General features: G+C 47.7%; 1 protein-coding gene across 1 annotated transcript in view; it reads left to right on the top strand.

The window, feature by feature from the left end:
• Window positions 1-21,746, top strand: part of MRPS6 (mitochondrial ribosomal protein S6) — a 44,675-nt gene extending 22,929 nt beyond the window's left edge. The window contains exons 2-3 of the mRNA XM_041402105.1: window positions 6,637-6,776; window positions 21,114-21,746. Coding sequence (XP_041258039.1) covers window positions 6,637-6,776; window positions 21,114-21,294 — 321 coding nt within the window. The 3' untranslated portion in view covers window positions 21,295-21,746. The remainder of the gene's footprint in view (window positions 1-6,636; window positions 6,777-21,113) is intronic.
• The last annotated feature ends 5,013 nt before the right edge of the window (window positions 21,747-26,759 follow it).

Here is a 26,759-nt window from a genome sequence, read left to right on the forward strand (position 1 = left end):
TTCCTGGGTTGGGGCTGCCTCAGTTTCCCTGTGGATGTTCTGGTGCTGGGAAAGGGAACGAGCCAGGAGGTTTCACCTCTGGTCCTTCTCACTTTAATCAGGCTGTACTCAGGGATTTGCTTTTTGGATGTTTTGGGCTTTATTTCTGAGGTGTTGGAGGAGTGATGGAAGATAATTCAATTTATGATTTTAACCCTTTGTCAGCAGTGATTTTTAGTATTTACCTGACTCCTGTTGTGAGATAGTTTTGTGTATCCCAGGATTTATCTGGCAGAATTTGAGCAAGGAATTGGCAAGATTCCCTCTTCACATGGTGAAAACATTGTGACTTCCACCTTAAACCTTCTTCTGCTCCAAAACCTAGGATGTTCTGCAAAAGCAGGAGGATTTAAAAATTACAGCTGTGATCCTCAAAAAGTGCTGTGGAAGGTTTTTACTCACCGTGTTCAGCTTTGTCTTTGTCCCAGCTCTTTGTCCTGGGGCAGCAGTGAGGATGTGCAGCATGGGAGGAAGAGCTGCATGTCCAGAGTCAGCTCTGATCCCTGAAAATTCCTCTCCTGGAAGGGACAGATGTCACAGACCAGTCTGGGTGGGGCAAGAGGCCACTGGCAGCTGGGCTGGCTGAGGAATTGTGTGTCCAGCAGGAGCAGGGCAGGGATTGTCCCTCTGTGCTGAGCCCCCTCCAGGGCTGTGTCCAGTTCTGCTCCTGCAGGAGAGACCTGGAGGGGCTGGAGCGTGTCCAGGGCAGGGAACGGAGCTGGGAAGGGGCTGGAGAATTGCTGAGGAGCTGGGAAGGGGCTGAGCCTGGAGCAGAGGAGGCTCAGGGGGCCCTTGTGGCTCTGCACAAGTCCCTGCCAGGAGGGGACAGCCGGGGGGGTCGGGCTCTGCTCCAGGGAACAGGGACAGGAGCAGAGGGAACGGCCTCAGGCTGGGCCAGGGCAGGCTCAGCTGGGCCAGCAGCAGGAATTTGCCCATGGAAAGGGTGCTCAGGCCTTGGCAGGGGCTGCCCAGGGAGCTTTGCAGTGCCCATCCCTGCAGGTGTCCCCTGGGGGTGGCACTGAGTGCTCTGGGCTGGGGACAAGGTGGCCATGGGGCACAGCTGGCACTGCCTGGGCTGGGAGGGCTGTGCCAGCACCAGGGATTTGGGATTCTCTAATTCTGGGAAATTGGTTGATTTTCCACTCCAGCTCTTTCCAGAGCTGGAACAGGGACCCCAGCTGACCATGGGGACATCCCAGCCCCTGTGGTGCCATGCCCAGTCTGTAAACTCTGGAAGAATGAGGAAGAAGGGAAGATATTCCCTCCATGTCTTTTTTTGTTTGGATTTCATTATTTTTCCTTTCCACTCTTAATTAAGCTTAATGAACATACAAAGTAAACTTGATGAAATACATTCACATCAAAAGTCATGGCAGGAACACAACTTGGAGTTCCTGGGGAGCTTTTTCTCAGCAAGTTCCTGATAAGGAGAACTTTGCAGTGTTACTTTGAAGCCCTTATTAGAATGTGTTGAGATTGGAAGAGGAATTGAAGTTTCTGGAGTTTCAAGGAAGGTGTTTAATTAATTCTGAGGTTTAACTGATTCTGAATTGATTCTGCCTGGAAGGCTGAGGGCTCTCCATCCCTGGCAATGCCCAAGGCCAGGTTGGACAGGGCTTGGAGCAGCCTGGAACAATGGAAGGTGTCCCTGCCCTTGGCACTGGATAATCCCTAAAATCCCTTCCAACCCTTCTGTGACGTTTTGGCCAATTGTTACTTTAACTATTTCTACTAATAAACCATTGAAGTGAGCCTAAATCATGGAGGATTTGGTTGCTGTTTATTTTAGATTTAAAAGGCACATTTTTAGGCTTCTTTTTAGAAATTCTCAAGACTTCCAGCTCTCTAAAATGAATTAAATTCAGTGTTGGGATTGATGTTTTAATTTAACTGTGAGTTGGTATTTATAGAGTTCTATTCCTTAGATTTTAGTTTAATTTCTTCTCTAAATTCCTTTGATCTTAAAAGATTAGTTAAAAATTTTAAAAATCCATCACAGAATTTAGATTCTTTGAAGAAGAAAGGTAGATTTGGGAGCAGAAGTGTTCAGGCATCACTTTGAGTTTAAAAGTTGCTGCTTCCTCTGCATCCAGGTCTGTGGGCTTTGCATTCACATCTGGTTCTTTGCCTTACACACCATCCAAATGCCAATTAAAATCTGGTTTGAGGACGGGGTGCTCATTGTAATTCAGAAGTAATTTTCATCACTTCCACCCAAGTTATTTTTGGTGATGTGCCTGCTGTAACTTTCTATTTGCCATTTCTGGAATGGTCTCTCCTGCTGCTGTGTTCACTCAGTGTGGGGTGGGAGCATGGGAGGGTTGTCATGGTCAGGAGCACCTGGGGTTTCCCATTTGTCCTTTATTCTTGGGAAAATGGTTCTGTTGTAGATACAGAAACCTCTGTCCCTGCATCCTGCTGTCCCTAAAATGATCCAGCTCTGGGGCTCCAAGAAAGGTATGGGAATGTTGGGATGAGTCCAGAGGGGCTGGAACCTCTCTGGAGCCAGGCTGGGAGAGCTGAGGGCGCTCACCTGGAGAGGAGAAGCTCCAGGGAGAGCTCAGAGCCCCTGGCAGGGCCTGAAGGGGCTCCAGGAGAGCTGCAGAGGGACTGGGGACAAGGCCTGCAGGGACAGGAGCCAGGGAATGGCTGCCAGTGCCAGAGGGCAGGGCTGGATGGGATCTGGGCAATGAGGAATTGTTCCCTGGCAGGGTGGGCAGGGGCTGGGATGGAATTCCCAGAGCAGCTGGGGCTGCGCCTGGATCCCTGGCAGTGCCCAAGGCCAGGCTGGACACTGGGGCTGGAGCAGCCTGGCACAGGGGAAGGTGTCCCTGCCATGGCAGGGTGGCACTGGGTGGGCTTTGAGGTCCCTCCCATCCCAAACCAGTCTGGGGTCACTCCTCATCCCTGAAATTCCAAGCAGGTTTGGAGGCTTTCCTCATTCCCACTGCTCCATTTCCAGCACAGCCCATTTTCCCCAGGGGTTCAGCCCAGCTCCCCCATTTGATGTTTCCTTGGAATGCTGCATTTATCTGGATTTTTGCCTTTCCTGACTGCCCAGAGTGGTTGTACCCGACCTGGGGCTGCTGCTCTGGGTTGTTGATGCTGTTACAGTAATTGCAGAGTTTTTAATAATTTTCAATAATAATTTCTAATGTTTTATTAAGTCGTAAATGACAGCAAGTAAATGTGGGTTTTTTTCCCTTAGTTTTGCTGGTTGGAATTGCAGTTTCCTTCTAAACATGGATTTTGCCTTCTTTGATTTCCACCTCAGTAAATAATCCCAGGCCAACCTTTTCTAACTGCTGAGCAACCAAAAAAAGACATAATTTTATCCTGCTGTTACTACATTGAAGGGATAATCAAGTAATTGGGACGGAGTTATTCCTGTTTATAATTTGGGATGTGCCCACTGACTTTAAGTGCTTCCTGTTGGACTGAGCTAGTGGCCAGAAGAACTTGAGAACTGTCCTAGCCCTAGAACTACTGAGGATTTGGTGTTTGCTTCCTTTTCTCTCCCCAGACTCTTCTTGGAGGAGGTTTTGCTGGTTGACAAAGCTTTTTTCGTAGCCAGGGCTGGATTTTCTATCCTTTGGACTTTTCTGGGGGAAATGAGATGGAAAAATGAGCAGTGGAGCCGTGTCCTTTCACACAGCTCTGGTTCCAGGCCGGTGGCTCCTGTTTTTTAGGAGGCATCAGCATTCCAAGGCTTTATTTCCATGTTTGTTTTGTCTCCAGGCTGCTCTCTGAGCTTCATGGCTGATGGTCATGCCTGAAGCCACTTTGCCACCAGAGAATTCCCATTTTTTCCCAGTTCCCTTTCCTTTATACCCTTCCTGGTTGACAGGTGAGTCCTGTGGGACTGATAGAACCCATGGGAGCATTTTTGTTCCCTCTGGTATACAACATCCCCTCAGGACGAGGTGCTTGGTGCTGCTTTGATGGTTCTTCTGGGGTGTTTGTGGCTTTAATCCTGCGGGGAAGGGATGGGGCACCCCAGGTGGCATGGAACAGCTTCTGCTCTTGGCTGGATTGTGCTGAGCTGACACACCGTGAGGAGGGAGGGAAAGGCCAGAATCACAGAATTGCTGAGGTTGGAGAATACCTTTAAGAAGATCCGGTCCAACCATGGACCAGCAGCAGTGGTGTGCTCAACTTTACACCACATCCTCAGGGGCCACAACCCCACAATCCTGGGACACCTGCAGGGATGGGCACTGCAAAGCTCCCTGGGCAGCCCCTGCCAAGGCCTGAGCACCCTTTCCATGGGCAAATTCCTGCTGCTGGCCCAGCTGAGCCTGCCCTGGCCCAGCCTGAGGCCGTTCCCTCTGCTCCTGTCCCTGTTCCCTGGAGCAGAGCCCGACCCCCCCGGCTGTCCCCTCCTGGCAGGGACTTGTGCAGAGCCACAAGGGCCCCTGAGCCTCCTCTGCTCCAGGCTCAGCCCCTTCCCAGCTCCTCAGCAATTCTCCAGCCCCTTCCCAGCTCCCTCAGCAATTCTCCAGCCCCTTCCCAGCTCTGTTCCCTGCCCTGGACACGCTCCAGCCCCTCCAAGTCTCTCCTGCAGGACCAGAACTGGACACAGATTTTGAGGTGGGGCCAACTGAGGACAAAGTGTTCAGGGTGTCCCCTCACCTGTGGCTGGTGTGACACCTGGGGCTGTGTTTGCCTTGGTGGGAACTGTGGTGTTACCAGGTTTCTTCTGGGCAGCTCTAAAACATGTGGGGGTGGAGGAGTGGGGAATTTGGATCTGTAGACAAAAGTCCTTTGGTTCCTTCTTCCAGGAGCCCTCGGCCCTGTCTGTCCCTGTGTCTGTCCCTGTCTGTCCCTGTCTGTCCCTGTGTGCAGAGGTCAGAGCAGGCCCAGGCTCTGCTCCAGGCCCAGCAATGGCCCCAGAGCCACGGGCAGGGCCTGAGCCCAGCAATTCCCCTCACAGGAGGCACAACTTCTGCCCTGGGCAGGGACCGAGCTGGAGCAGAGCCCACACAGGGGCTGGAGTCTCCTCCCTGGCACATTCCAGAGCCACCTGGACCCAACCCTGTGCCCTGGGCTCTGGGTGACCCAGAGGTGGCACCAGGTCAGCACTGTGGGCCTTTCCATCCTGACCCTCCAGGGTTATGCAGCTTTGTAGAGCAAGGTGACAACTTGTGAGTGACTGATGTGGCTCCAGGTCACTGCCACAGCTCCCCAGGGGTGACAGCAGTTGGGAATGGCTCTGGTTTGCCCTGGGGGTGTCCAGAGCTGGAATTCCAAACCAGGCCATGTCCCTGCTCTTGAGAGCTCTTCCTCATCTCCTCTGGAGCAGCAGCTCCCATTGTCTCCTCTTCCCTCCCCACAGCTGTGGGACTGGAATTAGAGCTGGGCTGGGGGACTGGAATTAGTTCTGGCTGTTCAGGAAAAAATGTTGTGGCTCCCGAGCTGGGAGCCAGGCAGGCCCATTTCCTCTGTCCCCAAGTGGGCTGGCCCTGAGGCAAACCAAGGAACCTGTGTCTGTGGATCTCTTGGTTAGCAGAGTTCAGCTTATTTTTAGTTTGGGTGATGGCTTTAGGCAAGCCAGGATAAACCATGGCAATTTTGGGAGATGGAGAATGAGAGGGATTATAGTGACAAGCTTTCCAACCCAACAATTAGCTGATGTTTTCAGAGTATGGCCACAAGTGGGGAAGGTTGCAAATTTTACAATCCTGAATGTAGAAATCTGTGGCTTTCTTTTCTTGTTCTTTCTCTCTGGTTTTGTTTTAAAATACATGGGGCTAAAATCTTTGGCTTCGTTGTGTTCAGAAACTGCACCTCACGTTGGCCTTGCAGCCACTCAGGGAATGTGCTGATCCCTGGGCATGTGGAAAAGAGACAAAAAGCCTCTGTGTCACTTGGGGGGTGAGGGATGGAGGGCAGGGAGTTTACCCAACAGTATTTTATTGAATTTCATTTAAATCTGCATGGAGGTTAAGAAGGGTTTGTCATTGCTCTCCACAACTGCCTGAAATGAGGTTGTGGAAAGGGTGCCAGAGCTGCAGGAGACTTTGGACAACGCTGCCAGGGACAGAATGGAGTTGTTGGGGTTGTTGGGGTTGCTGTAGCAGTGATCCCTGTGGGCTCCTTCCAGCCCAGGATGTCCCATGGTTCTCAAAGTGTTACACACGTGCAGTGTAAATAAGGATGTAAATGATTTACATCATTTATATATCATGGTGCTAATTGCTGTCTCCATATCAAGCCATGGATTTGTGTTTTCCCCACAATGATCACTTGAAATATTAATGAACAACAACGGTGCCAGGACCCCAAAGCTGTTCCCAATCCATCATTTTCCTTTGCTAGGAACATTGACTTGTGCAAGGCTCAGACCAAGTGATTCCAGGTGAGTCAAGTCCATGAACTCATCTTCTTTTTGCTGGGGCCTGACTTGGAAATGGCAGGAAATTTTCCTGAGGAATCACCTGCTCCTAAAAATTCTCTCCCCCAATGCTTCCACTTTGTCTTCTTGGATTGCAGCACCCCTTCTCCAAGTGCTGAGCTGTGCAAGTGCAGGTGTCCTTTCCACCACAGAAAACACCCAGATATCCATGAATTTCTCACTTTTCTTTCTTTCTCTTCAAGCCTGAGACAGCTGCCGTGCTCAAACGCACCGTGGAGGCTCTGATGGAGAGAGGAGCCATCGTGAGGAACCTGGAGAATCTGGGGGAGAGGTCTCTGCCCTACAAAATCTCCAAGCACAAGGAGCGCCACAAGAGAGGAGGGTACGTGGTGATGCCTTCTCCTGAAGTCCTGGCAGTGCTGCTGCTGGAAAATGGACACCAGGACCAGCCCTTTGTTCTTCTGGGGCTTTTTGGGTTGCAGGTGGCACGTGGGAGGGCTCTCAGCAAGGTGCTGGATGATTGTTGGGGTGTGTGTCCTGCTTGGAGTGTTCTGTGTGTTTTATTCTGAGTGCTGTGAGTTTTGTGGTGGTTTTCAGTGGTGTTTGCACTGCAGAACTTTCCCCAACATAAACAATATTATTATTTTTCAAATAACTATTTTTAGGCTGTTTTCTGATAAAAGCTCAACTTAATCTGCTAGTTGGCAGGATGGGTTCCTTTCCTCCAATGTTAATAATCAAAATTGGAGGAAAGTGCCCTGTATGACTTGGGTGTGTTTCTGATACAGTTTTGGGGTTTGATAAAGTCCAGAATCATGGAATGGTTTGGGTTGGGAGGGATTTCAGGGATCATCCCATCCCCCCCCTGCCATGACCTTCTACTGCTCCCAGCCCCAGTGTCCAGCCTGGCCTTGGGCACTGCCAGAGATCCAGGAGCAGCCCCAGCTGCTCTGGGAATTCCATCCCAGCCCCTGCCCACCCTGCCAGGGAACAATTCCTCATTGCCCAGATCCCATCCAGCCCTGCCCTCTGGCACTGGCAGCCATTCCCTGGCTCCTGTCCCTGCAGGCCTTGTCCCCAGTCCCTCTGCAGCTCTCCTGGAGCCCCTTCAGGCCCTGCCAGGGGCTCTGAGCTCTCCCTGGAGCTTCTCCTCTCCAGGTGGGCACCCCCAGCTCTCCCAGCCCCTCACTTAAGAGTGTTTAAGGTAATCCTGTGTTTTATGGAAACACAATAAATGGGAATTAACACTGGGCTGCCCCACAGTGCATTGGGAGGTGCTGCAGCTTCCATGCCCTGCCCAGGGTGGTTTTGCTCCTTGAGGCCACCTCTGAAATGGCTGCTGCCTCTCCCAAGGCCTGGGAGATGTTGCTAAGCAACCCCCACTGCTGGGGCTGCCTGATCCAAAGAACAATTAAGGAGCTCCTCCCGATCCTGCAGCGTGCAACAGGAGCTTGGCCAACCCTGCCCTTCCTTGAGGGAGCTCTGGAGAAGCTCAGGGGACTCCAGAGCTGCAAAGTCCTCCTTGGATCAGCTCTCTAGGGCTGGCTCCTGGTTTCATTCCCTCCTCTGAGCACCTTGTGGTGCTCCTGCCAAATGGGAGTGGTGAGAGCTGCCTGGGGAAGGGGGGATCTCCACCACACTCCTGTTCCATCAGCCTGGGGAAGAGGAACTTCAGGGAGACCTCAGAGCCCTTCCAGAGCCTTGAGGGATGCTGTAAAAAGGAGGAAAGGGGACTTTCTCCAAGGACAGGTAGTGACAGATGGGGGAATGACTTCCCACTGCCAGAGGGCAAGGTTGGATGGGTGTTACAGTTTGAGGTTGGCATCATGCCAGTGCTCCCACTTTTCTTAGTGGCTTCTGTGAGATGTGATCAGGAACAGAGCAAAGCAGGCTCCAACTTAGGAATAAAGGGAAAAAAAACTTTATTAACTACAGTATCTAAAAAGGAACAGACACAAAACTAAGAATATAAACCCTTCAAATACATTTCTCCTCCTCCCCCCTATTTCCTCTACAGCATGAAATAACATCTTAGATTTCTACTTCATCACCATCTCTTTGATAATTAACTTTCAGTTCATCACTACTTCTCAAATAATCAACTCTCAGTCCATCAGGGAGAGAGGAGTCCCCCCTTGCACCACAGGCTTCCCCCAGAAACTATCACTGCTTCTCAAATAATCAACTCTCAAGTCTATCAGGGAGAGAGGAGTCCCCCCTTGCACCACAGGCTTCCCCCAGAAACACAATTGAAACCTCTCATGTTTCCATGTCACTTGTGGCAGCACTTGGAGAACATCTGCCCTCGTGACTTCTTCCCTCCATGTCCAGTGCTCTCACCACTGCACATGGACCAGGACTGCCTTTAGGGTTCCCCTTTTAAGGATGCTTTGCCCAGTTTCAAGAAAGCAGCAGTCTCTCAGCTTCGGGACACCAGTCCCCCCCAAATTTACCCCCTGGGGCCGAGGGGCCTTGTGAACAGAGATCTTCCTCTCCACTGAAGACAGAGGTCATCTCACACCCTCTTCAGCTGTCTTTATTCATGCTACTGCTTCACCACACTCTCTTGGCTCCAAGGCACTGCCTCCCCCTAAATGCAGTCTCTGTGTCACAGGAAAAACATGGGTCTGTCCATGGCCATACAAGAAAAGAGTCCAGCCCAAGGCCACTCCATATCTCCTCCCACCTAGGATTCTTCCCACCTCTTCGGACATCTCTCACTTGCACTAACTTTCCTCACACTTGCCCATCTCCTCTGGCTTCATCTCTCTCTCTCCTCATTCAGATTCAGGAGGATCAGTATTTGTAAGGTTTCCATTATTCTAGAAAGGGGTTAAAATCTTTTCCTCTGTCTGCCCAGAACTCCCACGGAGGGTGCTGCATCCTCCACTTCTGGCCGGCCGTGCTGCCAGCACGATATCAAACCTCACGGCAGCACAGGCACTGCCTCTCTGTCTCTCTGTCTCTCTCTCTCTATCTCCTGGGGGTGGGAGGGGGGTGATGCTTCTCAGGGCTCCTCCACCCTTCCATCTTGCCAGGCCTTCACCCCCTCCTCTGCCCAAGGCCCTGGCCCACCTCACCCGGCCGTGTGGCTTTCCCTCCCTCACCCAGCCCAGCTGGGCGGGGCAGCTCTGACCTCCTTCACTGAGCAGGACCAAGAGAGTTCTCCTGGGAGTTCTCTGCTCTTTTAACCCCCTGTGTTCTCAGAGATGGTCCATACCTTCAGTGGCCAAACCAGGTGCCAGTACTCAAATCCAAGCACTGATTGGTTTGACCACAACCTCCCAAAAAACTCACTTCCTTCTTAACCTATGACATTGGGATACTGGGGAGGATTCCTTCCTGTGGAGGTGAAGAGGACCTAGCGCAGATCCCCTGGAGAAATGGTTTCTCTTCATCTCTTCTCCAAAGTTTTGGAGATGTTCCTGTCTTCTGTTGAAGAACCCAAAACCTGACCTGCAGAAGTGCTGCCACACAAGCCAAAACCTGTCATCCAGAATCTCCACTTCAGTACCCAAAATCAGTGGAATTTTCATCCTTCTGCCTTAGCTCCCCACTGGCACAAGGAGAGGAACACCAGCTCCTTGTTCTGCCCTTGGAAGAGGCTTTAATGTTTATAAAATGCTTCTGCTCAACAGCAGGATGAGGTAATCACTAATTCTGTCTTGAGACAAGAATTTCTCAGCTCCCATGGGCATGCAGCAGGATTTCATCCTACATTGCAAAACTGGCAGGGTCAAACCATAGTTTGGGAAAAAAACCCATATGGAGCAGGAGAGCAAAACAGGCACAGGCACAATGGCAGTGCCTGGAGTGAGTCATGGACTGGTTTGGGTTGGGAGAGACCTCACAGCCCACCCAGTGCCACCCCTGCCATGGCAGGGACACCTTCCCCAATCCCTCTCCTGGTCCCTGCTGGGCTCAGAGGGCTCTGGGATGGAGCAGATCCAGCTCTCACCCCCCAGCACTTCCAAATCCTCCCAGAGACCTTTGAGCAAACCCCTCCTGTCTGCAGAGCCCTCAGCAGGTGGATTTCATGTGCTGAGTAAAACAAGGCTTTAGTAAACCAATAACTGCAACCTTCAAGCAGGAAACCATCAGATCAAAGCCTCCTCCTCCTCCTCCCAGGTCAGATGTCCCCAAATATTTCTCAGTCCCTGTTCCTGCCCTCCCTGGATGTGACAGGAGCCTCCCCCAGATCCCCTGGTTGATGAGAGAAGAAGGGATTGAGAGAAGAGCTGCAGGACATGGTTTGTGTGCCTTTCTGTGGGATCTCACACTCCAGAGCCACAGGATGGGGAGGCAGCTGGCACTGGCAGTGCTGGGAATTCCTGAGAATTGGATTCCTGGAGATTTTCCTGTGGAATTTGCAGCTCCATGGACAGGCAAGGTGGATTCCTGCTGGACCATCCTGTATTTTATACTGGAAAATGAAACATTCAGGAAGTCAAACATTATCCATCAATAGGAAGGGATAAGTCAGTTTTTGAGCCACCTTATAAAATCAGCCAGTTCTACTTTACAGCAGCTGTAAAAAATATATATATTTTTTTTAATAGGACAAAGTTGAAAAGAAAATAAACAACTTTTCCAGATACCTCCCTAAGGCCCTGGACTTCCCATGAAATCCTGGAATCTTTTCTCCCTCCCAGCCAATTTCTAATTCTCCTGTGTCCCTTTCAGAGCAGGTTGGAGTGGGACACTGAATAATCCAGAATATTCCACCTTTCCTTAGTCTTGGCTTATTCTGAATGAATTTAAGAGGCTTCTGTGAGAATTCACAAGAGTGTCTGGGAGGAGCACCTTGAATCTTCCAAAGCTGTTAATTTTTTGCTTGTTTGAGATTTTTAATATTTTTTTAAGTTTATTTTTTTTTTAATTTTCCTGACTCTTAGAGCTTTAACTGATTTATTTTCCTATAGCATGTAGTTAGTTAGTTGGAGATTTGGGATGGATATTCAATCCATTATTTCCTTGGACCTCCTGGCTGGTGAATTATATGCAAATGAATCTAATATAATTATATAAAAATTAAAGGAATGGGGCTTGGACTCAGCTGGGCTGCTGGAAGTTTCCCTGCCCATGGAAAGATCTTTAACTTCCCTCCCAACCCAAACCATTCCCTGATTTTCAGGGCAAAGCTTGTGCAGGTTTTGGTGAGGATTTTAGAGATAGGGAAAGAGTTGAAGTAGAAAATGGAAATTGATAAATCAGCAGGAAGGATGGTTTGTCCTTAAAAAAGGGCTTTTTACCCTGAGCTCGAGTGCTCCAGCATCATCTGGGATATTTGGGATACAAAGTGAATACAGGCATGTTACAAACTTAACAATATCCAGGAGGCTTCACAGAGAAAAGGAATTTTCTGGCAATTGCTGTGAAAAGCAGATTTCTCCAAGCCTGCCAAGGGGATTGTGGCCCTCAGCTGTCACTGGCAGGAGCAGTTTGACTTTCCTGAAGCCCTCAGATCCTACAAACAATGGGATTATCCTACAAACAATTGGATTATCCTGCAAACAATGGGATTATTCCCTCTCAGGAGATCCTGCTCATTGTGGAGGTGTTAAAATTTAGGTTTTTCTCTTAAATGCATCTCTTTGGGCATCCTCCTCCTTTCGTTTCTGTTTTTTTTTTTTTTTTGGAAGATCTAATATTGACAGTTTTTTCCTGTAGGTCCTTTTGAAAATTGAGTTTTGGGAATTGTGTGGATTCATTAAAGAATCAAATTTATCAATCCCTGATTTCCTGATCTTTAAACTGAATCAGCCACTCATTCACATTCATTTTATTCACAGTGGAACATGAATATTTTGGTTTTTAAGTATTTCAGAGAAAGATTTGAAATTGTACCAATTCTCATCTTGTGGCTGAATAAAATGTGCCAAGGACCAGGTTCCAGGTATGGAAATTCAGGTGAGACTTTGAGCCTGACTTGCCCAGAATGTGAAAAACCAGGGGAGGAATGTATTTAAATAAAGATTCCCAACCTTTCCCTCCTGCTGGGCAACAGATTTGTGCCAAGCATTTCTTTTACTCGCCACTGCTTGTTATTAATGAGCTGCATTTCAATTGCTTTTAAGGTGCTTGGTTGTTTTTTTTGGTCCCAGAGGTGTTTCTGTCTGGCACAAACAAAACCAAACCGATTTAAATAAGGTGTGTGCCAGCCTTTGAATTGAAGGAATGTTCAACTCGGGCTCTGTTTGCTCTTTGAGATGCTCCAGAAGCTCTGAATCCCTCTCCAGGCTGGGGCTGCCTGAGGACAGCAGGGCAGATTCGGTCAGGGCTGAGCTGGAGCAGATTCCAACTGGTTGTAAAGTGATAGTAGCACACTGGGGGTGGCACTTTGTGTGTCCCTGTTTGCTCTGGCCCTGCCCCAGCCCCACCCTGGGGCCTCTCCATGGATCAGGGCAGGGCTCAGGGGGTGTTTGGGGTCAGCCTTGGGCTGGGGGGGTTTGGCTTTGGACATGATCCAAAGGCAGCTCCAAAAGAACCAGGAAAAAACCAAATTCCCACATTCCTTTGGGAAGGTGATGGCTGCAAGGGTTTGCAGGTCAGGAATCTGTGAAGCTGCAGGAGCTGGGATGGGGGATTGAGGAGGAACTTGGAACACTGGGGGTTGGAATTTCAGAGTTTTTGGTGGTTTTTAGCCCCACTCCAGTGCTGTTTCCATTCTTAACTCTGGAGCAGAGGTGATGGAGCTCAGCCTGCTCAGGGTTTGGGAGCTGATGGAGCACCTTTCCTTCTCCTTGCTTTTGGGAAGTGTGGGATTCCCTCTGTTAAATCTGCCTGGCACACAGGAATCTTTTCACCTCGCCACATTTTCATCATTTCATTCACTTTATTTTATTGAGCTGCACATTTATTTCTGTGGAAGTGCCCAAGGCCAGGTTGGACAGGGCTTGGAGCAGCCTGGGACAGTGGAAGGTGTCCCTGCCATGGCAGGGGTGGCACTGGATGAGTTTAAATTCCCTGCCAGCCCAAACCATTCCATGACTTATGAGCTCTCCAGAAAAACTGATTATTCATAACAATTTCCATGTTCTATTTGCCAGTTTTTCATTGCCTTGTTGTTTCTTTTTCCTTGCTTTCAAATTTGATTTTGAAAAGATGGCAATTTTCTTTTGTTATTTGCTTGCTTTTGCTCTTCATCTTTTTGTTTTGCTCTTCACTCACAGTTGTCTCCTCAGCCCCCGTGTTCTCTGAAATAGCAAACCCAGGGCTTGCTTTTGTTCTTGCTGAACTGCAGTTTGGGAATTTATCAGGAATTACCACCCAGGAGTTGCATTTGGGGAGTTCATCAGGAACTGCATTTTGGAGTGTTGGTCGGGAATTATCATCCAGGAATTGCATTTTGGAGAGTTTAGCAGGAATTATCATCCAATTTGGGGAGTTCATCAGGAATTATCATCCAAAAATTGCATTTTGGGGAGTTCATAGGAATTCCCATCCAGGAATTGCATTTTGGGGAGTTGATCAGGGATTATCATCCAGGAATTACATTTTGGGAGTTTATCAAGAATTATCACCCAGGAATTGCATTTGTGGGGCTCATCAGGAGTTACTGTGCAGGAATTACATTTTGGGAGTTGATCAGGAATTCTCATTCAGGAATTGCATTTGGGGACTTTATCAGGAATTATCACCCAGGAATTGTATTTGGGGAGTTTATCAGGAATTCTCACCCAGGAATTGTTTTTGGGGAGTTTATCAGGAATTGCATTTTAGGGAGTTGATCAGGAATTATCATCCAGAAATTGCATTTCAGGGAGTTGATCAGGAATTCTCACCCAGGAATTGCATTTGGAGAGTTAATCAGGAATTCTTATCCAGAAATTGCATTTTGGGGAGTTTATCAGGAATTGCATTTTAGGGAGTTGATCAGTAATTATCATCCAGAAATTGCATTTTAGGGAGTTGACCAGGAATTCTCACCCAGGAATTGCATTTGGAGAGTTAATCAGGAATTCTTATCCAGAAATTGCATTTTGGGGAGTTTGTCAGGAATTGCATTTTAGGGAGCCGATCAGGAATTCTCACCCAGGAATTGCATTTTGGGGAGTTTACCTTCACATGTGCCTGGGGGATTTTCTGCAGGAGGTGAATTCCAGGGTCCCTGAGGATCCAGGGATACACAACAGCACCCAAGGGGTCAGGAGGCAGAAATTCCAGGTGGCTTTGCCAAAGCACCTGCCCAGGAAAGGCTCTTGTTTCCAGCACCTAAACCAGCAGGAATGGATGGTTATGGAGAGGAATAATTCAATAACTGGAATAATTCAATAACAGGGAACCATGGGATGGGTGGGGCTGGAAGGGATCCTGAAGATCTTTCCATTCCAGCCCAACACCTTCCACTCTCCCAGGCTGCTCCAAGCCCCATCCAACCTCACATTTCCAGGCACGAGGAATCCACAGCCTCTCTGGACACCCTCTTTTTTTTGACTCCTGTGGAAACATTTCCATGTAAATTTTCTTACATGTTCAGGCTTTGCCTCTCCCCACAAAGCAGCTGAGCTTTGGAAGTTGCACAATTCATGTTCAAACCTCCTGCTTGTGACAGGATGAAATTTTCCACGTGGATGGGAGAGGTTGAAGTGCCCTCTGATCATCCCCACTGCCTGGGTACAATTTGATTGCCTTGATTTGTGAGAGTGAAATAATGGTTACCTGTCAGAAATGTTCTCTGGAGCGGTCACAGGTTTGAACAACCCTCTCCCCTCCCTTTGTTGAACCCAAATTATTCAGAGTTAATATTTTTCTTTATTCTCCAAACGTGTTTGGCCTCGCTCAAGTCGAGCCTCTTGATGCTTTTCATGGCTCTTGAAGACCAAAGAGGGCAAAACAAAAACAGATGAAAGGAGCTGCAATTTTTCCTTACTTAACCCCTCCCCAAAGTCAATTTAAACTTAATGCCCAACCCACCTTGTTGTTGCTGTTTGGATTTTAGAACATCTCGAGCTGTTTGGGCAGAAAGGTGTCCTGGCTCTGCAGTGAACTTGGATGAGAACAAAAGCAGCTGGAATATTTGTGGATTTATGCACATTTGAAGTATTTTCTGCTCAACTGATTGTCTTCTTCCACTAGATGGGGCTTTCTTCATTGATGAGTTGAACCATTACTGAGCCTTCACATTCTTTTCCCCATATAAGTGTGGCTGTGCCTCAAGGATCAAAGCCCTGAAATGTCTGGGATGTTTTTTCCTTTCCACCTCACCCGTGGAAGTGCCCTTTGGCATTTTGGTGTTTTTTAGAGGCCTTGAGCAAAGCTGGTGATGTGGAGACACCAGAATCCACCAAATCCTGTGGCACCCTTGTGCAAGCTCCTTGGATTGAGTGTGGTGGCCACTGGGCTTGGTGGGCTGGCACCAGCCACCATTTTAATTTCTTTTTTTTCTTAATGATTTTTGAGTTAATGAAACATCTTTCCATGATTCAATCAGCTGAACAGAGATGCTTGCGGATGGAATTTGGGAAATGCTGTTCCTGGGGCTGTGGATGTATCTCCCCACAAGCTCTCTGTGGATCATTCCCATCATTGCTGTGGCACAGTTTTGGTCACTAAAGTCCAACTTTTGGGTTGGGTCTGGTCCTTCCCAGATTTCCAAGGAACTCCCACTGCCATATTTGTAAAAGCTAAAGGCAACACTTGTCCTGTTCCTTCTGACAATCCTGATCATGAACTTGCCCTGCTGAGGAGGGGCAAAGCAAATTCCCCCATTTCCATGGTCTTAAAAATGAACATTCGGGTAACAAAAAAAAAAAAAATATTTTGGTGGAATTACCTTAATGAGGACACCATGGAGCTCCTCCCTCCAGCTGTTTTCTGCTCCTTTCACCTCTGCTGTTCCTCAGAACATTTTCTTCCCCTTGGATCTCCCACCTTTACACAAGGGGGACATTTTGGGGCCAAAACCTTGGGACCCCACAGCCTCTTCCAAGGCCACCATCTTCACTGTTCCCCTTGACTCAGAGTTGTATTCCAGGAGGATTTCAAAGGGAATTTTCATCCAGGATCCTTGAAGTCCTCCTACCCTGGCCATCTGCAAGCAACAGATTTGAGCATCCTTAGGACTCAAGGTTCAATTTCTGGCTTGAATTTGGTAAATTTCAGAAATGAAACCTGTCTCTTTTTTTTTTTTTTTGTCCTCTTCTTTTTTATTTCCCTCGTATACAAAGGCACATGCTCCTTTATTTGAGACCATCTAACATTTTAATTTCTTTTTTGAGTTAATGCATAGTTTTAATGTGTTCCAGTCTGCTCCCCTGCATTTAAATCATCCTTGTGTTTGCAGTCAAGCAGGAGGACAGAAATAACTGTGGGCTCATGGTGAATCAGTGGAATTTTCCTGCATTTCTCCCCTGGTGACTCCTAGAGAGCACAAATGCTTTTTGCATTTCTGTTTGCAAGAACGAGGTGGTTTCCCTGCTGCATTCCTGTATTTTTCCCTGGCTTTGTCTCGCTGGGATTTGGGGTTGTTTACTCCACAAACAGCAGCCTTGTGGGCTCATAGATCGCTGCCTGCAAGGAAGGTTGGAGGGTTTAAAAACCCCCGTGGCCTCCTGGCAGCTGATTCCAGTGGGGAGATCGGAGGGGAAGGGGTTCAGATCTCCTCAGGGATGTCATTGTCCATTGTGCTGCTCATTGTTTTTCCAGCCCTTCTTTCTTTTCTGAAGAAATCCATTTTTATTTTTTTTTTCTGCTGCTTCTTTCTCCCTTCTCTCTCTTTCTTTGTTTTGTTGTGGCAGAGGGAAGCAATCTTGCTCACGTTGGAGAGAGGTGGTTGTTTTTGAAACCCCACGTTTTTCCCAGTGCCTGCAATTTTGATAAAATACCTTTTCCTGAGAGGAGTCAGAAAGATCTGCTGGAACAGCTCATCCTCCCTTCCCCCCCTCCTCTCCTTGGCTTATCAACAGTGCGTCAGTGGAAATTTCCACCCTTTGCTAATGGCAGAGAAAGCACAAAGTTGCAAAGCAGCCTTTGGAGGGAAGGAGGGGGGAAAAAAAGAAAACAAAAAACCAAAAAAAAACAAAACAAAAACCAACCCTCTTGCCGTTTTAGGAGCACAATGAAACAGATGAGAGCTGGGCAGAAATGGAATTAAATTCCGGATGCAGAGCGGGGATGGCAGTGGGATCAGTGTGAGGGAAGGGCAGGAATCACCAGCTGGAATTGCTCCCCCCATCCTCCCTGCTCTAGGTGAGAGGGTTTGGAAGGCTGCTTCCCAAGGAGGAGATTCAGGTGTCATCTGCTGAATTCACCCATGGGTTGGAATGGCTTTACCAGAGAATCAACCCCACGTTCCCAAATTTCAGGGGGTGCATCCTTAGATCCTGCTAGGCTGCACTTCCACAAAATTGGCCAGGCTGGAAAATGGTTCCTGTCCCTAAACTTCAGCCCTGCTGGCATCTCTGCATTCTGGAGCCCACAGAGCAGTGGGCAGCCCAGTTGCCCAAAAGCCACATTTTGTTGCTGTGGGGATTTGTGAGGAGGAGGAGGGAGCCCAGCAGAATTCCCCCAAATCCCTGGGACAATTCCTGCAGCTCAGGCACCCTGTAATGCTGGGCTGGCATGGGCTGGCACTGCTCCCTTGGCTTCAGGGACACCCAGGCACAGCCCATTGCAGCTGGGCACCTCTCCTGCCTCAGGACTGGGGGTGTCAAGTGGGATTTTTATCATCCTACCCCTCCCATAAAGAATTCTGGACTTTCTGGGAAGGATTTGGGGATGACTTGAGGCTGTTACGTGGCTGCTGGTGTGAGATGAGGGTGGTGGCTGAGGAAAAGTGTCATTCCCATGTTTTCCAGGGGTGGATTCTGCAATCCAGCAGTGCTGCCTGAGTCATTCCTGGCCCCATGGGGCTCTTGGGGTGCAATATTTGGGATGTGATGCAAAAAAATGAACCTGGTGCAGCCTGAAGGGCACGAGCAGGGCTTGCTCACAGCCCCACCTCCTGTATTTCCCCTTCAGATTCCCAGTTCCCTTCTGGTCTTGGGGTCTTCCCCTCCAGGATCACCTTGGTGAACATGGGATGCTCCTGCTGTAGTTGACTTAGGAAGAATCCAAAATTCCTGCAGAGCAAAGTCCTCTCTGTCAGGGGCAGTTTTGGGATGAAACTGGGATGTCTGATCCTGCTTGGACAACGTGTCTCCATTTAAGGGATGTCACTTTTGGGTTGTGAGGTGCTCCATGGGGAGCTGGGCTGGGAGAATTGTGAGATTCTGGAATGGTTTGGGCTGGAAGGGACCTCAAAACCCATCCATGTCCCATTTGTAACTTATTCAAAACTCCTTCAAAAATCCCTGTAAATCTCCTTGGGTCAGCAGTGCTGGACAGAGCTCCAGGAGTGTTGGGACAACATTCCCAGGGAAAACTTGGGATTGTTGGGGGGTCTGGGCAGGGCCGTGGGATTCTGGAATGGTTTGGGCTGGAAGGGACCTCAAAACCCATCCATGTCCCATTTGTAACTTATTCAAAACTCCTTCAAAAATCCCCATAAATCTCCTTGTGTCAGCAGTGCTGGACAGAGCTCCAGGAGTGTTGGGACAACATTCCCAGGGAAAACTTGGGATTGTTGGGGGGTCTGGGCAGGGCCTGGATCATCCTGTGGGACATCTTCCAGCTCAGGATATTCCGTGATTCCAACAGAGTTCAATTGAACTTCTCATCATTGAAATCAAGCTAACCCTGAGCTTTTATTTCAAACAATTGGGTGCCAAAATGTGAGAAAAAAAAGAGGAATTCTCATTTAAAAACAAAAACAAAAAAAAAAAAAAAAAAAAAAAACCCCAGGGGAAAAAAAACTTAGGAATTCCCATAAAAAAAAAAAAAAACAAAAAAACCAGAAGAATCCCTGGAATTGCAAGCCAGGTATTTTGGTGGATTTGGTTCCATCTTAGGTGTTTTCTTGGATTTTGTCCTAGCCCAAGTAATTTGGTGGGTTTTGTTCCAGCCCAGGTATTTTGGTTAATTTAATTTTGTTCCAGCCCAGGTGTTTTGCTGGATTTTGTCCCATCTCAGGGATTTTTGTTGATTTTGTCCCAGCCCAGGTATTTTGGTTAATTTGATTCCAACCCAGGTATTTTGGTTGATTTGGTTCCAGCTCAGGTGTTTTGGTTCATTTAATTTTTTTCCAGCCCAGGTATTTTGTGGGGTTTGTCTCAGCCCAGGTATTTTGGCTGATTTTATCCCAGCCCAGGTATTTTGGTGGGTTCATTCCAGCCCAGGTATTTTGGTTAGTTTAATTTTGTCCCAGCCCAGTATTTTGGTGGGTTTGGTTCCAGCTCAAATGTTTTGGTGGATTTGGTTCCAGCCCAGGTGTTTTGTGGGGTTTGTCCCAGCCCAGGTATTTTGGTGGGTTTTGATCCAGCCCACGTATTTTGGTTAGCTTAATTTTGTCCCAGCCCAGGTGATTTGGTTGATTTGGTTCCAGCTCAGGTGTTTTGGTATATTTGCTTCCAGCCCAGGGATTTTGGCTAGTTTAATTTTTTTTCCAGCCCAGGTATTTTGGTTAGTTTAATTTTGTCCCAGCCCAGGTGTTTTGGCTGCTTTTGTTCCAGCCCAGGGATTTTGGCTGATTTTATCCCAGCCCAGGTATTTTGGTGGATTTTGTTCCAGCCCAGCTATTTTGGTTGATTTGGTTCCAGCCCAGGTATTTTGGTTAGTTTAATTTTGTCCCAGCCCAGTATTTTGGTGGGTTTTGTTCCAGCTCAGGTATTTTGGTTGATTTGGTTCCAGCCCAGGTATTTTGGTGGATTTTATCCCAGCTCAGGTATTTTCATTGATTTTGTCCCAGCCCAGGTATTTTGGTGGTTTCATTCCAGCCCAGGTATTTTGGTTAGTTTAATTTTGTCCCAGCCCAGTATTTTGGTGGGTTTGGTTCCAGCTCAGATGTTTTGGTGGATTTGATTCCAGCCCAGGTATTTTGTGGGGTTTGTCCCAGCCCAGTATTTTGGTGGGTTTGGTTCCAGCTCAGGTGTTTTGGTATATTTGCTTCCAGCCCAGGGATTTTGGCTGATTTTATCCCAGCCCAGGTATTTTGGCTGATTTTGTTCCAGCCCAGGGATTTTGGTTGATTTTGTTCCAGCCCAAGTATTTTGGTTGATTTTGTCCCATCTCAGGTATTTTGGTTGATTTGGTTCCAGCTCAGGTATTTTGGTAGATTTGGTTCCAGCCCAGATGTTTTGTGGGGTTTGTCTCAGCCCAGGTATTTTGGCTGATTTTATCCCAGCCCAGGTATTTTGGTTGATTTTGTCCCATCTCAGGTATTTTGGTTGATTTGGTTCCAGCTCAGGTATTTTGGTAGATTTGGTTCCAGCCCAGATGTTTTGTGGGGTTTGTCTCAGCCCAGGTATTTTGGCTGATTTTGTTCCAGCCCAGGGATTTTGGTTGATTTTGTTCCAGCCCAAGTATTTTGGTTGATTTTGTCCCATCTCAGGTATTTTGGTTGATTTGGTTCCAGCTCAGGTATTTTGGTAGATTTGGTTCCAGCCCAGATGTTTTGTGGGGTTCCAGTATTTTTGTGGGGTTTGTCCCAGCTCAGGTATTTTGGCTGATTTTGTTCCAGCCCAGGGATTTTGGCTGATTTTATCCCATCCCAGGTATTTTCATGGATTTTATTCCAGCCCAGGTATTTTGGCTGATTTTTTTCCCAGCCCAGCTATTTCTGGTTAATTCAATTTTGTCCCAGCGCAGTATTTTGGCTGATTTGCTGTGTTTCTCCCTGCAGGTATTTTCTGATAGACTTGGAGGCCCCCCCTTCCCTGGTGTCCCCCATGATGGATCATTTGGGACGGGACATCGATGTCATCAGAAGAGCTTTTATCAAACGCCCCGTGGCCAAGGCAGAAGAATGCAGTGGCATCCTCCCAGTCAGCCCTGAGGAGAAACTCTCTGCCAAGAAAAACTGAAAATCCCAAATGTTTGAAACCTTTTTTAACCCATTTTTTTTATTGCTGCTGTGGAAAAGATTTATGGTAACTCCATCACAAAAAAAAAAAAAATCACTTTTGGCTATGGGATGTGTGTGGTCTGTCACAGGATCTTCATTACTGTAACAATTGAGGTTTCTTTTTGTTTAGAATAATTGGGAGAGTTTTAATCTGGGTGCTTATCTTGCTGTTTTGACAACTCTGCAAATTGATTTGCTTTTGTCTCGGAGCGTTACATTGATAATGAAGATTTCTCCAGCAGCAGGATGATATAAATAGCATTTTTTTGCCAGAGATTATTCCAGAATATGGATATTTACAGGAGAGATTAAGAAGTCTGCAGTGTAAATATAGAAATCTAGGATGTGATTTGGTGGGGGGTTGTTTGGGAGGAAAAAAAAAAGGCAATAAAAGTGTGGTTAAAAGTAAAACCTGACTCTTTTTTCTTAATTAAGTATTAAAAAAATCCCAAAATTTTCACTGCCAAAAGCCACCTCATGGTCCTCAAGGTAAATAATGTTCAAAGCACAGGTAAAAATTCCTTTTTAGGTAAGGCCAGAAAATTCCAGGTGGGAATTGGAGATTCCCCAAGCTTTTGCAGGAGCAGGGGAATCCAAGATGCTTCATTTTGCCATGAAGTGGAAATTTTAAACTGGGAAAAAACATCAGAATGAAGTGTTCATGTGTCTTTTTTGCCTCTTTTTTTTGAAAACAGGAGGAAAATCAGTAATATTATTGTTAAATATAAGGACCTCCTGCTCTCTGCTGTAAATCCAGTGGTTGGATAATTCCTAAGGGTGTTTTGTGCTTTTTCTTCCCCTTTTTCTTGGATGTGGAATTTTGGGAAGGAAAAGAAACCTGTTTTTCTGAATATCTTTTTTTCAAATGCATCAGGAAAAAGAATAACATTTTATTTTTCTCTACACCTTCCTTTAAGAGTTATGAATGTCTGGATTTGTGGGGTTTGTTTGGTTGGGGGTATTTTCATAATGGGTTTTTTAAATTTCTATTTATTTTTTCTTTTTTCTTTTAATTCTCTTCCCCCCCCCCCCCCCCCCCCCTTTTTTTTTTTTTTTTTTTTTTTTTTTTTTTTTTTTTTTTTTTTATTTTTTTTTTTTCTGGAAAAATCTTTGGAAGAACAGAGGGAATACACTACACACTCCCTGAAGCTGAATCTGTATTAGAGGTGCTTTTATTGTTCTGGTTGCTGCCTGCTCCAGGCAGAGCTTTCCTTTTCCATGATTTTTCTTTATGGGACAGAGCTGGCTCCCAGCCAGGGATGAGCTCAGCCAGGAGGAGCCCTGGATTTGGGAATCTGTGCCCCAGCTTTGGCTCCCTGAGCTGCCCTCGCTGCTGAAAATTCTCATTTTGGGTGTAAAAAGTGAAAACTGCAAGAATGTGTCTTACTCAGGGGTTTCTCCAAAAGTTTTCTGAAACAGAATGTGGACAGAAGGATTGGGGTTGGAAGGGATTTTGCCTCAGACCTGGAATTTGGATTGAAGGGGAATAACTAAGATTTCAACTCCACTCCGTGGAGCTCAGCAGAGGCTGCAAATGTAAAAATGTTGCTTATTTGTCCTTTTTCCGTTTCTTTTGTGTAGTTTTAAATTGTCCATTTAATCTGTCCCAGTTTCAAGGTTGATCCCCAAATCCCTGCTGCTGGCACAGCCCTCCCAGCCCAGGCAGTGCCAGCTGTGCCCCATGGCCACCTTGTCCCCAGCCCAGAGCACTCAGTGCCACCCCCAGGGGACACCTGCAGGGATGGGCACTGCAAAGCTCCCTGGGCAGCCCCTGCCAAGGCCTGAGCACCCTTTCCATGGGCAAATTCCTGCTGCTGGCCCAGCTGAGCCTGCCCTGGCCCAGCCTGAGGCCGTTCCCTCTGCTCCTGTCCCTGTTCCCTGGAGCAGAGCCCGACCCCCTGGCTGTTAATAAAATACTCAATTTCCTCCCAAGAAAACATTCTGTCACATTCTACACTGACATGGTGCTAGTTTTCAGTGGAGGACTGCAGATTCTTAAATATTTTTTTTCAAATTCGACTCTTCGAAATTCAGTTAAAGCAACAAGATTCTCAATGATGATACAAGTAAAAGTCTCACCAAGTCCACAGTATCCTTCAATACAAGGCTTAAAAATTGCCACATTCCAATAATTTTTATAGTGATCTGCCTGTCTGAAATTATTTCTCTCTAAGGGAACACTGGTGGTTCAGACTCCCCAGTTCAATGGTGTAGATCTCTTAAATTTGCATGCTCTTAAATTTGAAGTATGCACAGACTTCACACGTGTTTAATGCTCCATTTGTAGACAGGAGTCCTGACATTACTGATCATATTCCATAAGTTTTTTATAAATTACTGTCTCTAGGGCTTTTAAATTCCTGTCCCATTTTTTGGGGGTGGCAGGAGTGGGGTGGAGCAGGATTGTCCCAGCACTGGAGCTGCCTCAGCACCTGGATTTATTTATAAATCTCTCAACTGCAGGTGCTACTTTCCTCATAATTGATAGTTTCTAATAGAAACTTTTAATTTTTTTTTGTTTTGTTTTAATAGGAGGTGGAGTGGGGGTTGCAATTTATTGAGCCCAATCAGCTCCCAGACCAAAAGTTGGATATTTTGGGAAGTGAATAACAGCAAACACCAGAATGGAGGTGAGGGGATCAAACTGGAGCAATCCTGGGACTGATCAAACAGTTGTACCAGGATAAAAAAGGGGATATTTGTGCCCTGAGGGACCATAAATCCCTGTGGGGGAAGGGAAACCCTCAGGATAAAGAATTCCTCATTCCCAATATCCCATCTAAATCTCCTCCCTGTCAATTTGAATCCACTCCACTTTTCAGGCTCCTTTCAGCTTCTGAAAAGCTGCAATTTTAAGGCAATCCCCCTCCAGCTATTTTCAACTTACAGCCTGGAAGCACAAGCTTAAAACTCATCAGCATTGTTTAAAATATGAGGGGTTTTAATGTGAGATTTTATGATTCACTTCTCTCCAGCTTGGGTGCTGGCAGGATTTTCCTGGAACATCCCACTGAAGAGCCCTTGGAAAAAACACAAACTCCAGCAAAGGAGATCCTTGATAAGGAGGCAGCAGTCCTGGAAGAGGGGGAGCTTGGCACTGACAGATCCCACTCCTGAAGCATTCCAGGTTAAAGGATGTTTTCCTGGGAGGGCTTTAATCCCTGCTGGGGCTGCCAAGCTGGGTGTGTGTGGAGGGTGCTGCTGGCTTAGGAAAATCCTGAGGGGAATTTTGTGGGATGGTGAGATTCCACTAAATCTGTAAGAGGCCCCTGGCTGAGTTTTGTAGGAACAGAGGAGTTGTGGATGCTCAGGGAAGCTGTGGCTGCTCCCTGGAAGTGTCCAAGGTCGGGTTGGAGCAGCCTGGGGTACTGGAAGGTGTCAGGGATGGGATGGGATGATTTAAATTCCCTCCCTACCCAAACCATTCCATAATTCCATGTGTCCTGACAGTACAATGCACTTTATCCCAGGAGGAATCCCTCAGCCACCTCAGCAAGGTTTCACAGTTGGGAATTCTGCTGGTGAAGACATACAAAGCTTCTCTTGGTGGAGACATCCATCATTCCCTAGGGAATGCCCAACTCCTGCAGGGCTCTCCAGAGCTGCTGCCTCAGTCTGGTGCTGAGGGCAGATGTGAAGGTCACAGGTAGGGAGGAGAAGGATTTCAGCTGGATTTTCCTTCCCCAGTTTCCCTTGGAAGCAGTGGAGGAGGCTCGTGGCACACTCAGGGTCTTGGCAGCCTGGTGATGCTTTGGGAAGGCTGAGCCAGAGCAGAGGCTGGGCAGAGCTCCAGAATAAAGCAGGGATTGATTCCAAGGATCTCCGCCATGGATGCACCTTGGGCAGCACAAGAGCCCAGCCAGGGCTGCCCCCAAGATGAACCCAAATGGCCCCAAAATGCACGAGCGCTCCCGGGGTCTCTCCCTGGGATCAGCTCTGCTCCATGTGCACATTGCAGTTCAGTGTCCAATTCCAGCTCAGCCCCTGCACTCCCATCCTGCTTGTTTTTCTCTCTCCAGCCCACGGGGTTTGTGCTCCTGGGCTGAGATTTGGATCATTTGTCCTTGGTGCCCAGCTGGAGCAGGAATTGTTTTGTGTCCCTGCTCTGTGCACAGAGCTCACCATCCCATAATATGAACCCAGACCCCACACACTAAAGCAGCACAGAATGTGAAAAATAGAAAAGATTAAACCTGAGGCATCATGGCTGTTCCCTGTTTTTGGGGGACAAGCAGGGTGACAATGTCACAGGGTCTGTTCCATCTCTGGGCTCTGGGACCTGGCAGAGACAGGAGGGAGACAGGAGCAGGAGGATCAATATCCTAAAGAAGCACAGGCAGCACTCCCACTCTTCTGCTCAGGGAATGTCAGGAATGAAATATCCTCATTCCTTAAATATCAAGGATGAAGTGACTTCAGGAGTGCTCCTGGCATGGGCATGAAGGATCCTGCAAGTTGCTCACTCTGAGGGTAGGATATTCCCAGTTGTCCCAGCCACTGCAAAGAGCAGAGAGTTTGCTTTCATAATCCCTGGAATCCCCTATAAATAATTCCTTGCCCTCTACTGAGAAAAAAAAAAAAAAAAAAACCAAAACAATTCCAGAAGAGCTGCACCCAGCCCAAAGGGGAAGAGAAACAAAACCAAAAGTGATCTGGTGCTGCTCAGATCAGTGTGGGATTGCTGCCAGAGGAAGCAGGATGATCATCAGGAAGGCAAAGCTGCAGAATCTTGGGCTGGAAAATGAGTTTTCCAAGAAGTTTTCCAAGAAACTCCAGACCAAAGGCTTTGTTTGCTGTGCAGGCCATGGGCAGGGCTGGAGGTGGGTGCTGGGTGTGTTGGGTCATGCTCAGCTCCTCATCCTGGCAGTGCCCAAGGCCAGGTTGGACACTGGGGCTGGAGCAGCCTGGCACAGGGGAAGGTGTCCCTGCCATGGCAGGGGTGGAACAAGATGAGTTTGAGGTTCCTTCCAGCCCAAACCATTCCATGATTCCATGACTTTCCCTTCTTTTTGTGTCCTATTGACCTGTCTTTATCTCAGCCCACAAGTTTTCCCTTTTTTTTCCAGTTCTCTCCCCATTCTCTGGGGGTGTCCCTGTGCCTGGCTGGGCTTTGGCTGCCGGCTTAAACCACGAGCTTCTTTTTGGTGTTCCAAGTGTTGAGATCCCAAAATCCCAGAATGATCAGGGTTGGAAGGGTCCTCTGGAGATCACCCAGTCCAACCCCCTGCCCAGGAAGGGTCACCCTGAGCAGGTGACACAGGGACACATCCAGGTGGGTTTGGGATGGCTCCAGAGAGGGAGAATCCATCACGTTCCTGGGCAGTTCTTCCAGGGCTCCATGGAAAGAGTTTGCTCCTCTGATTGGGGTGGAATTTGTTGTGTTTTAAGTTTCATGGCCACTGGGTTGAGATCCCAAAATCCCAG

This window comes from Onychostruthus taczanowskii, unplaced genomic scaffold, assembly GCF_017590055.1.
Source record: "Onychostruthus taczanowskii isolate IOZ18803 unplaced genomic scaffold, ASM1759005v1 scaffold192, whole genome shotgun sequence".
NCBI lineage: Eukaryota > Metazoa > Chordata > Aves > Passeriformes > Passeridae > Onychostruthus > Onychostruthus taczanowskii.